This window comes from Lynx canadensis, chromosome A2, assembly GCF_007474595.2.
Source record: "Lynx canadensis isolate LIC74 chromosome A2, mLynCan4.pri.v2, whole genome shotgun sequence".
NCBI lineage: Eukaryota > Metazoa > Chordata > Mammalia > Carnivora > Felidae > Lynx > Lynx canadensis.
The window spans coordinates 124360737-124375921 of NC_044304.2; the positions used below are offsets into that span (position 1 = coordinate 124360737).

Here is a 15185-nt window from a genome sequence, read left to right on the forward strand (position 1 = left end):
CTGAATTCTAGCTTCTTTCTTCTATCCTCCTACCAAAAGAGTTCCGATGGTGAAAAATTTACCTTTATTTTCCACTTTTACTTTTCTTACTAAAGAGAAAAATCTGAAGATCACAGACAGGAAATTCATGCTGGGAACAAATCTGAATCCTCCATCTGGATTGCAGATACTGAAGGGAAATTGATCCTGGGCCATAGCTTTTTGTATTGCTTCAGTTATATAACTGAAGCACAGATCCTTTTTTGATGTGGTATATTGTGATATTTTGACTGTTGTTCTTTTCTTTTCCAAATGTGATATAGACCACAATAAATTCCTCTGGTAGTGGAATCTTCAGGCCTGACAGATACGAAGATATTTAGGATATAACTTTTCTTGTTGGATTGAGATAATATGGTAGCAGACAGGATGAAGAAAATTATCCAGTTGTCAAATTGTTAATTTTTTTTCTTAGCATGTGCCACCCCTCCCTGCAAAACAAAATTAAACACACACACACACACACACACACACACACACACACAAAATCCACTTATAAAATGGACAGAGAATATGGAGAAAATTCTTCAAAGGCTAACTCTGAAAATTAATTTAAAAAATGTTTCAATTGACATTAAAATACTAGAATCCCAAGATCCATTTGCAAGTGAGTCATTTGATTTCATCATTAAGATCTAAAGGCTCTATTTTTCCATATATAGTTTGAACTTTAAAGTAGTTGTATCTTGGGGCACCTGGATGGCTCAGTCAATTAAGTGTGCGACTTCAACTCAGGTCATGATTGGTGGTTCATGAGTTTGAGCCCCGTGTTGGGCTCTGTGCTGACAGCTCAGAGCCTGGAGCCTGCTTCGGATTCTGTGTCTCCCTTTCTCTCTGCCCCTTCCCCACTCTCTCTCTCTCTCTCACACACACACACAAATAAATAAACATGAAAAAATTATTTTAAAAAAGTAGTTTTATCTAATCTCATCGTTTGATTTTTGAGAGCCTGAGTGAAGGCAGAGCTGGCCTTGTTATTTCTAGAAGTGTGGTAAGGAATTAGGTCTCCAGATGCCAGGCTGGGGTATTATGCTTGTACTCTGTGCCTCATAATTAATGGCTTAAAGTAGAATAACAATTATAGAAAATAGAGTAAGTGTTGACAACTTAAAACAATTGTGGATGAACGCTAGACTCTGTCAACTACCGACTGGCAGTAAGATGGTCTTAAATACTAGATTTAAAAGAAAGAAATTTGAGCCAAAGAGAAAGACTGAGGACAGGGTCAAGACAGGATTTGTGCCCTGAGTTCGAAAGCATCAGGGGTGTGAGCCGGGAGATGTGACCTCATTTGTGCCATGTCCTCTGGACTTGTCACCCACCTTCCTTTGCACTCTTGTGTTTGGACTCTTCCCCTATGCCCTTGGTTACTTGCCCAAAGTGAATCGCTCCTCAATGGGAATTCTGGGCTGACATGTTTGTGGCGTTCTGTTTTTCAGGAAGGTGTTGTCACAGAGTCTGAGGTGCGATGTGTTGTTCATTGTAAAAACCCTTCCAAGCATCTGGGAACGTGCTGCCCCACATGTCCAGGTAACATTCTCAGGAAGGGAAGGCTGCTAGACTCCCCGGTACAGCACATCACTGTGAAATCTCCGTGAGCTCTCTCAAGAGTGCAGGATTCTCCCCCTCCTGACTGGAACTTTCCTCACTTTGTGTCTGTGTACATAACGGGTTTAGAGAGCAAACTCCTTTGCACAGAAATGTCCGGTTGGACTCTCTGGTGTGCCCAGCGTGAATGCGATGTGCTGTAGGTCTTGGCACGTGGGTGCTCCAGGCTCCAGAGGCCTGCTTTCCACTCCACAGGGCCACAGGTAACGCTTACTTTGGAAGGAAAAGCTGTGGCTTTCTCTTGTTTCCAGAAATGTCTTTTTACTGCTTCATATTGCAGTATCTTGGCTAGAGCTTGCCTTGGTGATGAGGTGACCAGATGTTTTCTGAAAACTGAGAGCTGGGTCCCTAAGTGAATTTAGCTTATGGTTTTGCCGGTCTCAGTTTTCGGTGTGGTGCAATGAGTTGAATCCACTGTCTTTTTAGAGGGCCCCACTGCCTAGCTGACAGCAAAGGATCTTTCCCTTCCAGTGGCTAGAGTGTTTCCTTTTACTTTTCTGAACAGGATTACAAAGGCCTCCTGCATCTTTTCTTGCCCTTAGGTACAAGCCCAGGGATTTTGAGGTGAGAGATTTTTTTCTGATCCTTTAAGCCCCTGGCCCATGCTCTCAGACAGATGTTCTGAGTTTTGGTTTTACTCTCAGTGCTTTTCCTCACTGGAGGCGATACTCACAACCAGTACCCAGTTTCCAAGGGGCTTTCTGTTCTGCAAACCTTCCTGGGGGATGGCTCAGTACTATGCTGAGATGCTCTGCAAACATGAGCCCTGTTCCCTCTGCAGGCAGCTGCTTCCCCTCCCCCACCCAAATACAGTCTGAGATGAGCCTGGACCTGAGTCCCTATCAAAGAATCCAGTTTTTTCTCATCTTTGAATGACAGTAAAGACAGCTGCTCTCCACTACCTCTAACCTTCCTGAGTTCCCTGGACAGTCTTTTTTTGAGCCAGATTTCCTTTTCACATTGGGATTTCTGTGGAGCTTGTATTCTTGGACGAGCTTACAAGAAGGCCAAAAATTGGTGGAAAGTAAAAGATTTCTTTCCATAATCCAATTATTTTGTATCTATCAAAGAGTTAGCTTGTGTTCCTTTTGCCTCTGAATGCATTAAATGCTTTGTATTATGTAACCATACTCTTAAATGCCTAAAGGGACCTTATTAAGTTAGATCGGTAGTTCTCTAGACTGCACATTAACATCACCTGGGAAGCTTTAAAAAATAACTCTTGATGCCCTGGCTGCATTTCAGACCAATTCCATCAGCATCTCTGAGGGCGGAATCCAGGCCTCCCAGATAATTCCTATACACCGGCAAGCTTAAGACTGATAACAGAGCAAATTTTATATGCCATGTAGATTTAAAATTTATTGTAGCTCTTAAATATGAATTCGGTTGTGTTGGAGAGACTGCTGCTTTATTGGTACAGAATCAACTCAGTGTATGTAACATTCCTCCTCGGTTACGAGATCGTCGTGTTTTTAGGCTGCCTTTGAAAATGTGGGTATACAAAGAGCTGAGTGAGTTTATTTCAGCAGTTGAAGTTATCATATTTGAGCAACTGCTTCTTTCGCTTGGCTTTTGGTTGAGTTCCCTAGAAGGAAAGCCTGAACTCTGTGCCTCCACATACTGCAGTGCTAAACCCTCCTGACCGTCCAGGGAGGGATGAGTTATGTCCGCAGTTCGCACAAGAAGAAATTAGATCCAGTGAGAATAAGGACCTCTCCGAGGCCTGTGAGTTGGAGTTGGGGCCTGGTCCCTTTTCTTTCTTGGCCACTATACTGCACTGCCTACTTCTCCCCTCCGCCCCAAACGCACACCGTAATAATTGTTCTGCTTGGGTCCAGATGCCCTGGGAGACAAATCTTTAAAAGCTAGCTTGCCAGGGCCACACGCTGGCCCCCTGACACCTCGGCAGGCTGTGTGCCTTTGGTGATGGGGTCAAGAATCAACTCTGTTCTCTGTCTTTAATTTCAAAGGCCAACCTGTGGGATGTAAATCAGAAGACTCAGAAGAGGCCACATCCAGACTGTATTATCATTTGTCTTGGGAGGGAGGACTCAGCCAAGTCTAGGTAGGGACAGTCAAGGAAAGCCATGGGGTATTCTCCTTGGTAATTCAGAAGGACTGACATCTGTCATTGATCACAGAATGGTATTCTGCATAATGACAAACACGTACAGTCTGCGGTCGGTTTCTTCCTGAAACAGATTTCAGGACATTCTTGTTGTCGGTTCTTTCCTTTTGTCTGACTCTTTACTCAGTGATGGTGGGTTGTGATGGGAACAGTTTACATAGAATTTTCATTTAAAATTCCTTTATTTAAGTTGTCAAATGTAGATTGTTGTGGTTGATCTGTCTGGCAATCTGTGACAAAACCAGTGTGCAAACACATGAAAGAATTGAAGACCCTTTGTTGGAAGCGTGCTTTGAAAGGAGACAACTGGGCACCTGCCATCGTTAACAATGCTGAGATACAGCCTCTGGGAGGGACCCAAGTTTACTGAGTCTTTCTGCATCAGCGGGAACAGCAAAGAGGTGGTTGCATGCTAGCTCTGGGTGTGGGTATCAAATAGACTTTAAAACCACAGTTTCCCTCAGTGATTTAGCTTCAGACTCAGTAGCATTTGTTTTCATGTCTTTCAGTTGAACAAAGGGCTCCATATCTAGATTTAAAATGAATAGGTCCTGTAGCCAGATTAGGTGGTTATGGGTAATACTTGTTTCCTTTTATCAAGAACCAACTGCTTCAAGAGTTTGGTGAGTTCTGTCGATGACTTTAGGTGGCAGGCCTTTAAATACTCTCAGGGGCATGAGTCAGTCTCTCACAAGAGCCCCCTTTGCTGATTATTGGCACTACTGTGTTCGTTCCGACACTGTCTACCATGTGGAAAGTGACCTCAGCTATTCTGGCAAAGCATCTTGTGAAGACAGTCCTGAGGAAAGTGTCAGCCATAAGCTGACAGTCTTCTCATGGCCTGTTTGGCACAGGGGTTACTGGTCAGCCTGTGTTTCAAGTCATTTGTGGGATTTCTTAAGAATACAGCAGTGTCCTGGGTACCTGGGTGGCTCAGTCAGTTAAGCATCTGACTTCAGCTCAAGTCATGATGATCCCATGGTTCATGGGTTCAAGCCCCGCGTCTGGCTCTGTGCTGGCAGTTCAGAGCCTGGAGCCTGCTTCGGGTTCTGTGTCTCCCTCTCTCTCTGTTCCTCCCCTGCTCTCTCTTTCTCTTTCAAAAATGAATAAACATTAAAAAAAAAAAAAAGAATACAGCAGTGTCCTGAGGATCATTCTGAATTGGAGACACCTCCTGGGCTTTTCATCCTAGTTTTAGCCAAACTTAGTGGCTAAGCCTTTTTAATATCACATAGGGTAGGTCTGAAAAACTGTGTGGCATCTCCTGCCCTGCCTTTTCCCCTTCCTGCCCTGGTGCCCGACCCTGTGTGTGGTGCAACTGGTAGGTCAGAGCTGAGTTTGAATATCAGCTCTGCCACCTGCCAACTGGGTGAATTACTTCCTCTCTCTCAGCCATATTTCCCTCATCCATGGAGATAATTACAAGAGTCCCCACTTTGTAGACTCGCTGTGAAGATGGAATGAGATCAGGGATACAAAGAGCCTGACAGAGGCTGTATATTCCCTGGATACTCACCAAGTGGTCATGTCATTTGTGTCATATGCTGGGTGTGGCTCATTGTGGACTTCTCTCACTTGGCCTTCTCCTGTTTGCCTCTTGCAGCCCCTCTGGGGTTTAGTTCCCCCTGGCTGTGGTCAGGGTGGTCATGGGGAGCTCCTTAGACTTGTAGGGCTCGCCACTATCCAGTGTTCCCCCTTGGGCTGACCTGGCTTCCATCATCTTATTTGCTTTCTAGCATCTTCAGGTTTCTGGACTCCTGTCACTCTTTTGTACTTTTTTTTTTTTTTAAACTATGAAGCGATCTTGTCCCCTGGTTAAAGAGGATACTCTGCCAGGTAGAGGCGGAGGTGGAGGTGGGAGCTAGATGAGGGAGATGGATGAGCAGTGGACAGAAGCATCGTGTCAAGCTGAGCAAAGGCTCATGCCCTAATTCTAAACTTTTCTTTGCTTTCTAGGTTGTGTGTTTGAGGGTGTGCAGTACCGAGAAGGGGAGGAATTTCAGCCAGAAGGAAACAAATGTACCAGGTGTTCCTGTGTTGTAAGTATTGCCCTGGACGTTCTAAGGGTGTTCCTTCTGGTTCATTGTGGGTGAGATCCACCAAGAACAGCCTTGAGTTTCTTTACAGTCTTTCCTCCTCTCCCTCCAGATGTGGACCCAAGGAAAAAGTCTGCTGCTCTAGGGCAGGTTTCTCAATCTTGGCACTCTTGCAATTCGGGGGTGGGTAATTCTTTGTGGTATGGGCTGTCCTGTACATCGTAGGGTGTTTAGCATTATCCCTGGTTATGACGCATTAGGTGCCAATAGCACTTACACCCCTCAGTTATGATAACCAGAAATGTCTGCAGATGTTGTCACATGTCTCCTGGAGAGCAAGATCACACCTGGTTGAGAATCACTGGTTTGAATGAAGATTGAGGGAGGGAGGCTGGTTTCCCTCCACTGCCTTCTTCTTTGGGAAGATTTGGGTTCTCTCTTCTTTGGGGCAGAGAAGCTTCTGGCTGAGGCAGCTGTTGAGTTATTCAATGTAGTCAGATGGGAAGCAGATGGGGATAAGTGCAGCTTGCTTCAGTGTTTTCTGTGGGGCGAGAGAACCTAATCTGAGGCTTGGTCATTTTCACTGGCGGGGGGTGGGATGGATTGGAGGAAATGGCCACTAAACTGTAGATTCAGAGCAGAGTGGGGATTAGTGAGACAAAGCCATAGACTTGCCTTTCTAAGAATTTTTGACTTGAATTCATATACAGAGGATAGCTTCAGAGTGCTTAGGAATGAAAGAAGAAACTTGGCGTATGCTATAATTTTAAAGGGATCTTTTTAATAAATGTATTTTAAATTTGGAGTAAGATCATTGGTGGTGATGATGGTAATGGTGATGATGGGGAATCTAGTCTTACTCAGTGCTCCAGGTTATTTACAGTAGGGAGTTAGCACAACCATATATTTTTAAAACTTTTAATCTTTTATAATGAAGAACATATAGTATGCATATCAGAATATTAAAAAACATACATAGAGAACGTCAGTATCCTAATTTCACCAAAGTAGAATCAAATGTGAACCATCATAAATCATAGTCTTAGCATTTGCCATTTCTCTGCATGTCTTTTCTAAAGTCTTTCCCTCTCCCTACATCAGACATGCACACACAACCTAGACAGTACATATTAAGGTAAACATGACCAAGAGTGATGGTTTTTGTATGGGGGAAAAGAAGTAAAGAAAGGAAGGGAGGCAGAGAGAAGAGTATATAAGAAGTATGTAATATGAGGTATATAATACCCATAATACTATAATAATATACAAAAATACAAAAGTAATTTCCTGATAAACAGAAGTTTGCATATTCAGACTCAACTGCCATGTTTTTCTCCTCTTGCTAATTATGTTTAAATAGTTTTATGTTATTTTTATGTAAATAAGCCATTAACTGCTGCCCATGTCTTAATTTTATTTCTTCCATGTTGGTAAAGTTTTCTGATAATTTTTTTTAAATTTAGTCTCATTCTTTTGGGTAAATTGAAGAAAAACAAGACACATTTCAGTAGGAAATTTTAAATCTGCGTCTGTATGAATTGTCTTTTCCATAAAGGTGGGCCAAGGTTAGGCAGCTAAGCCTCCTTGGAGAGGAAGTTCAGCAGGTGGCAGGAGGATGGAAGGCTGCTGCAGTTTTACTGGTGACAATCACACAAAGTTATCCAATGTTGGGAACTGTGAATGAGTTTAGGAATTATATGTACAGGGGTCACAAACTCAAGTGTGCTCAAGTCATTCAGATCTGTTGTGTTTGTAAACACAAGCATGCTGAACAAAACATACCTGAGAGCCAAGTTCAGGTACCTGGAAGTCCTGCTTCCATTTTCAATTGAAGAAATAAAAATCCAGAGATGTTACTTGCCAAAGCTTTCCTGCTAGTGAGTCTTCTCCAGACATATATTCTGTATCTTTTCTCTATTCCTGTATTTTAATTTCCTGATTTCCTAATCCTGTATTCTTTCTAGCTCTCTGTGTTGCCACCCTTAACACATAAGGGGCAGTGAATGGCTTTTTCTTATGTTCCTAATGTCAGTTTTTAAGCTAATAAGATAAGTAGAAGAGAGGAGGGAGCTCTTGCTTGGGGATTGGACATTTGTATGCAGGCTTGGATATGAGGAGGGCCCCGAGAGCAGTTTTTCTTTTTGTGGACACAAAAATTTGAGGTGTAAGCTTTGTCTTTTTGTAGCTTGTTATTAAAATAACCTCATTTTTAATATTCTTTCACTTTGCTGCCTTTTGATGTAGTACCCTAAAAGAAAAAAAAAAAAAGATAATGTCTTGGCAGCAAATGGCCCTGTTCTTGAAAGTGATGACTACGGATGTTTGCTTTAGAAGTAACATTGCAAATGTACAGACTGGCCCAGGGGTATGTATGTGGTATCTGTGTGCATATATATTTGTATGTGTGTACGTCTATATCTACAAGTATATATATCCACATAACTATACAAATCTATATAAACATGCTTATAAATATAAATGCAAACACACACATTTACATGTCCAAGTTTGGATTCCCCCAGAAACAGGCCCTGAGATAAGGATTTACATGTAAGTCATTTCCTTAGAGAGGACACTGGCAGAGGAGTGTGGTGATGACTCAGGGGAGGCACCCTGGCGAGGGGGTGTCACCAAGCAAGTATCCTTGTACCCAACCAAGCAAGTATCCTTGTACCTGACCAGAGTGCACTCCTGCCGGACAAATTTTGGAAGCCAGTATGAGATTCATGCCTCAGAATTTCCTGCTGAGAGGTGAAGAACATGAGATATGTTTACAGCAACTCCCTTCTACTCCAGAGGGGTATTGATTGGGTACCAATATGAGCCTGCTACTCAGGTGACAAAGTGGCCTCTAGCAGTGAGAGGAAGAAGCACAGGTGCTGGCCGTTGGGAGTCTGGCATGCACACTCATTTGGTAAGGGTGAGAGGATGGAGGTGGGGCAGCAACATAGTCAGCTACAGAATATTTGTATATGTATATGGCACATGTACACACATGAACTATACATTAATATTTTCATGTCTCTAAATATGTATGTATATATATGCATACACACGCATATACCCGTATGTATATATGCATGCACACATCTTTAGAACACTGGACGATCAGTGTTTTCCTTTGCTCATGCTGCTGGCCTGGTCTGGAACTCCTTTCTTTTCCTTCTTCACCTGGTGAGTGCTTGAGCTTTCAAAGTCTGTTATCACCACCCCACTGCAACTAACTTGGTGACCACTTCATTCCCCAGATGGTAGCAACCGCAGTTTTCTCATTTGTGTTCCTAAGGCTCTCACTGGCTAGCTCACCTGCCGTCTTTCCCTTCCTCCTTCTCTCACATGTGCGTGCATACACACACACACACACACACACACACACACACACACACTTCCAGGTAGCAGGTTGTAGCTTCTGCATGTCTTTCTAACCTTGCCACTGAGCACTGTGAGTGTTCAGTGTCACTGGTATTCTTCTTTTCTATTGCTGTCTTATGACGTAGGAAACTGAAACCCAGTAATCGCTTCTCTTCCAGTGACAATTCTGCCCTTCAGAGCTGACCTGCGCCTTCTTGCCTGGGAGAATCTATTGTAGGTAGATATCCCGTTCTCATTAGGGTTCTGCCTGCCTGGGAGCACCCCATACAGAGTCATGCATATGTGAGGCATCCTCCGTGTGTACTCCGTCTCTGATGGATGACTTACCAACTCTCCAAGGTGCTTCTCGCTCTCAAGGAGATATCACATAAGCCATGTGGTGCCATGTGGCTTACATTTTACATTCGGCCCTTTTTTGTTTCACTCTCTGAATTTGTGAAAATGGTCTACCCATGTTTTTGTGATGTGGTGACAGGGGCAGACCACCAGAAAAGACATTTCATCTTATTGAGATGGATTCCTTAGATAATGAAACAGATGCCTTGCGCATGATTTTACATCCTCGATTTAGGGCAGGCATTCCAGTATATATGGCATTCCAGACAGTTGAGAGCATGCTAACGTGTGACGATATCTGGGGAGGATTTCACAACCTCTTGCTCTTACTCATTCCAGAAGCAGAGCATCTAACATTTTTAGGTGTGAGTATCATCGTGACTCACAGAAAAATGCAGCGCTTTACTATCCCTTGTTAAACTATATAACCCCCATGTACCCATTACATAAATAAGAGAGCCAAGAGAATTACTTCTCCAGAGCCCTAATACTAATCAGGGGGGTGAAAACTGGAGTGCTTCTGGCTGTTCTATAGAGTTGTCTGAGTCATACTGGAGTGCGTTCCCTATGGCACGTGTTCAGTGTGAACAGGTCCTATGCTCCTTTTAAAATGGAAAGAGGAGGATTCTTTCCTAACACAGAAGCAAAGAATTGTTTATAAAGTATACCAAGCATTGGTTAAAGTATACCAAACAAAGAATTGTTTATAAAGTATACCGAGCATTGGTTAAAGCCTGCATCTGTTTCTTTTTTGTTTAAGTTTGAATTTTTACTACCTGCCTAACTGGACAGCATGCAGTTCCGTTTGCCTTTGTTTGGTCAAGTTTTCAGGGAACAGGATGGTGGCAGTTGGCACAGACATTTCTGTAAAACCCAATGTCTTCAGACTTGTAAGACTAAAGACCAAGGTGCCAATGAGAGATGTTTGTGTTCTCTTTTAGTAAACTATTTTAAGAACCCTATGGGCTCAGCGTTCTTGGAAATTCCTTACCGAAGGGAGTAAAGCCCACAGAGTTGTAGGATACTCTTAAAAGAGTGGCAAGTCCTCAGTCTGCAAAACGAGCCAAATTAACTGGCCAAGATCAATTACTTCTGCTGACAAAGGCGTATTAAGTTCAGAGGATTTTTACTAATAAACATGGGTTGTTAATGGGCTGTCTGTGATGAAGGAGCTGTACTTTATTGGCTCTTAGAAGCCATGAAGTCCATAAACACCTTTGCTCTCACTTACACTTTAGATATTGCAAAGTGCTGTCTCCCAGGGAAAGTGAAACTCCTAAGAAGGTTATTTGGAGAGAACAAAGAAAATGGAGATCTTCATGGTTCCCGTTCCTCTTAGACCAAATTCCTTAAGATGTTCTGCACAGCCTGGCTTGGCCCAAGCTCTCTCCAAGCTCTCTGGCCTCATCTGTGGCCCTCCCACATTCTGTCTGCTCTGGCCCCTGGGCAGATCTTCAGGATCCTCATGACTCAAAGCGTGGACCCAACCAGCAGTGTTGGTCTTACCTGAGAGCTTGTTAGAAATGCAGAAGCCCAGGCCCTACCCCAGACCTACTGAATTGAAATCTGGAGTTTAATAAGATCCCTGGAGGATTTACTTGCCAAATAAAGTTTGAGGAGCATGGTCTAATATCTCATAGCCTTTACCTGGGCTGCCTTTTCTCTCCTTTCTTCTCCTTATCACCCCCCATGCTTAGCTAATACCCACTTATCCCGCACTCGGAAGCCCAAACATTTCCTTTTTAGGGAAACTCGGTCTGATTCTCAAGATGAGATCAGGTCATGTTGCTAAACCTTTTAGGGCAGCCCATACTTTACTTCCCAAACATTTAAAATGATTTATAATTAGATTTGTTTGTTTGTGACGATTGTATTTGACTCCATGAGAGAAAAATGGTTTGTATCCTTAGTGCTTGATATGTAATGGGCATACATAGTAATTGCTGAATTTATGAGCAAATGACTGCTGAGTTTGATTTTCCTTTCTTTCCCCATTGCCTCTCTCTCCACTCTGCTAATTTAGTTTCCCCCTGCACGTTTAGTCTTTGCAAGTTCAGCAGGGAATAGAGAGATGCACATCACAGTAGATGAGCTCAGAAAGGAAGATGGATTTATGTTCAGCTGCTGTAGCACTTATAATAAATTGCTTTGTATGGAATGCAGATGACTTCCCTGGAGAGGTCTTCTCTGGAACGTGTGCCTTAAGCCTCAAAGATTCCTACTACTCATGGCAGCAGGAAGATGCAACCGCAGGAAGCACTTGCCAACTGTCAGGACCACTTGCTGTGGCAGAGCTTTGAAAAGAGAGCATGATTCGCAACTTTTAGAGTTGACCTTGCCCTGAAGTAAGGGGGAGACATGTCTGACCTCTCCCTGTTCCAGTGTGTTCGGCTTCGGATTGCACTTCCCTACGATAGGAAGCAGTGAGACATCTCATTATTTCTGTGGTCACCTGATGCCACGGCAATCCAAGTTACATATTCCCATCCACACGGCTGCTCCGCCTGCATGGGGACTTGGGACCCTCCATGCCTGAAACTTCTCACAGGGCCTCTCCCTTACTTGTTGTAATATGTGCAATTTGGCACATTTTAGACACAGGCTGTCATTATATCTTCCTTATCCACAGGGAGAAATTTGGCTACATCTGGGCAATAAATTGGAGAATTGAGCAATTATCGAGTGAATTGGATTAATGTGGGCAGTTTGTCTAAATGGTGTGGGCCCCAAACCTTCAGAATAGTTTTCAAAAGTAGTCTGAAATGTTGGTATAATTGTTGGAATGTTCTGTTTTGCATTGTGGATGTACCAGCACCCTGAGGACAAAAAGTTCCTGGTTTTGAATAGTCAGTTGAAAAAAAGAGTCTTTTCTTTAAGATGTGGATAGCACTTGACCACTAGGAGGGGCCTCCAACTTGCTTAGAGAAGTAGCTGGTGCTATACTTATTTTTGGCTAGATCATGAGGTTCTGAATCCCGGTGTTTTATGTTAGAATGAATCGGAGCAGTTGTAATCTGTCAGCTAAGACTTCTATTGGAAAGTCTATTGTAATGCCATTCTCTTTAGATAGAATCCATAAATGTACAACTGTTGTCATGGGAGTGTCAAATTCTTGCTTCTTGAAAATGCCACCAAAATAACCTGTTTGTAAGGCAAAGCCAAGTTTTTTGCTTACTGTGTTTATTGGTTATTACCTTGACAGAGGCTTAAAATAATGTTTTAGAAGGAAGAAGGCAAAGGTGAGATATTTATGAGCTTTGGGTGGCAGGATCTAGTTGAAGGTGGGTTTTTCACTGTAAGGTCTTGATTTGGAGTGGTGTACTGATAGACTCATATGATATACTAGTCTAGAATTGGTGGGAACAGCGAGGCCAGGGCTCCAAGGGGGATCTTAAAGAGTTCATGAGCCTCGTTGAGTTATCTGTATTACTAGTTGAGTACTTTTAAGGAGTCCCTGACATCAACAGGAAGCTTACTTTTTTTGATGTTAAAAAGTCTGGGAATAACTGTTGTATATTTGAAATCCTATTTTAGCCCTGCCTCATATGTTTTCAGTCCAAATCCTAGATTTTAGTCCCTATGTATGTCTTTATTTTTTGTGGCTTCTAATCTTCCTTATGCTTATTTCTTTATATAATTTATAACTGAAGCAGCCTATAAAGTTATTTTTCTACATAACATGACAGTTTTTCTAGATGACTTTTGAACATTTATAGGAAAACACATACTTTGAAAAGAGATAGCAAATGATTTATTTACAGGAGCATTATTGGTAGTAATAGCTACTTTTACTGTGTGTGTCCTGTGCCAGATACTTGTAATGATTTCACATTAATTTTCAAAATTGTCCTGCAATCCAGGGAGGTATTAGCCCCATTTTTTTTTTTTTTTTGGTGAAGAAACTGAGATTCTGAGTTTAAAAGCTTGCCTAAGATCAAAGAGCTAATAAGAATTGAAATCTTGAACTGCTTGATTATAAAGCCACATGTCATTTCTCTCTCATCTACCCTCCCTCCCCCTGACCAATCAGTGTAATTTTGAGATATTATGTCTGATTATAGGCATTTGGAAGTGGGAAATGCCATTTGAATCTATGGAGTGAAGAGCAACGAGACATTTTGAGAGAGAAATAATGGTGAGGTGAGCATTTTTGGTGCAATTTTGGTGCAAGAGGTACAAACACAATAAAAGTGTGAATTACACTTCTCTCGCAGAAGTTCACAAGTCTAAGCAAGTTTAAACTCATACCAGATTTCAGCCTTGGGCATTCAGCCTAAGTATATGTCACCATGATGCCAGAGTGGATGAAGAACACATATCTGTTACCCTCACATCAGTTGGAGAACAGAGACACTGTGATCTATAGTGTGTTTCCTTGCCAAGAAATTATGAATACACAAAGAACATGTGATAGTTGCTGGGACAGAGCCAGTCTCACTGCCTCTGCTTCTAAAGAGATAGAAATAAATGTTTATCTGATGGGGCCTATCTATCCCTTGCAGTAGTCACCAACAGAGTTGAAGCAGCAATTGGGAGAGCCTTCTTTAGAGATTATACAGAGGAGTTGGGTTCCCCTGGGCATGAGTTTCAGTGGTTCTGTGAGTGGATATTTGTCCTCTCGGTAGAATGAAGGGGCAATTGTATGATTGCTTTTGAGCAGTTGCTTTTCTCCTATCCGTCTAAAAGCAGATGCATTTACATATTTGAGTAGAATTTGGTAAGAAAATGAGCTCGATTGGTTAAATCTCATCCCATTGTATCCTTGCAAAGATCATTCCGTCAATTTTTCCCCTCTCCCTTTTATACTCTTTAAGTTCTGTCACAATGATGAGCCCCCTTTATCTCCTGAAAATCCAGGAAGGATATTGATTTTACTAAATGCTGAAGAATTTCCCACTTGTTTAGCCATTCCTCCTTCCATCTTTTCATCCATCATTTATCTCTACAGCCAGCCAAACATTATTAATTTAACGATGGTTGTCTGCTATGTGTTAGTATATTAGGCACTGAGCACTGAAAGATGAAGGAGATTTCATTTTTATCTCCAGACAATTATAATCTATTGACTTGGGTATATTAAAAATACATCCCAAATTGAACCACCCTGCAGCATTTTTCGTGTACAAAGTATAAGATGATATTATATGATAATATGTACCAACTATATAAATTATATAATTTGTATAGAATATATAATTATGTATAATTATATAATTATAAAAATTCCAGGTGGGATTCTATCTGACAAGACAGATAGAAACAACTGTACAATTCAAAGATAATCACTGTTCATAGGATTTGATACATTTCCTTCCAACGTTTTTTCTCCATATTTACATATAGTTATAAAGCTAGATAGGATCACATTCTATATGCAGTCTTGTATCTTGGTTATTTTCATTTATCATTATATTGTGAACATATCTCCATCTCATTAAAAAGTCACCAAAAATTGAAAAATATTTTTAATAGCTACATAATATTCTATCAGTATACTATGAATTATTTAGTCATTTTTTGGTATTAAAAAACTAATGCTGTTCTCAGTTTTCACGGTTATGAGTAAACAACAAACATCTTTGAAAATTAATCTTTCTTTGTTTCTCTGATTGTTTTCTTAGGCTAAACTCATAGAAGTATAATTAACGGGTCAAGGATACGAA

The 15185-nt window shown here is 41.7% G+C and overlaps 1 protein-coding gene across 2 annotated transcripts in view; it reads left to right on the plus strand.

The window, feature by feature from the left end:
- Window positions 1–15185, plus strand: part of BMPER (BMP binding endothelial regulator) — a 251171-nt gene that overhangs the window by 59238 nt on the left and 176748 nt on the right. For both annotated transcript variants that reach the window (XM_030308210.1, XM_032592428.1), the window contains exons 5-6: window positions 1479–1569; window positions 5735–5817. In XM_030308210.1, coding sequence (XP_030164070.1) covers window positions 1479–1569; window positions 5735–5817 — 174 coding nt within the window. The remainder of the gene's footprint in view (window positions 1–1478; window positions 1570–5734; window positions 5818–15185) is intronic.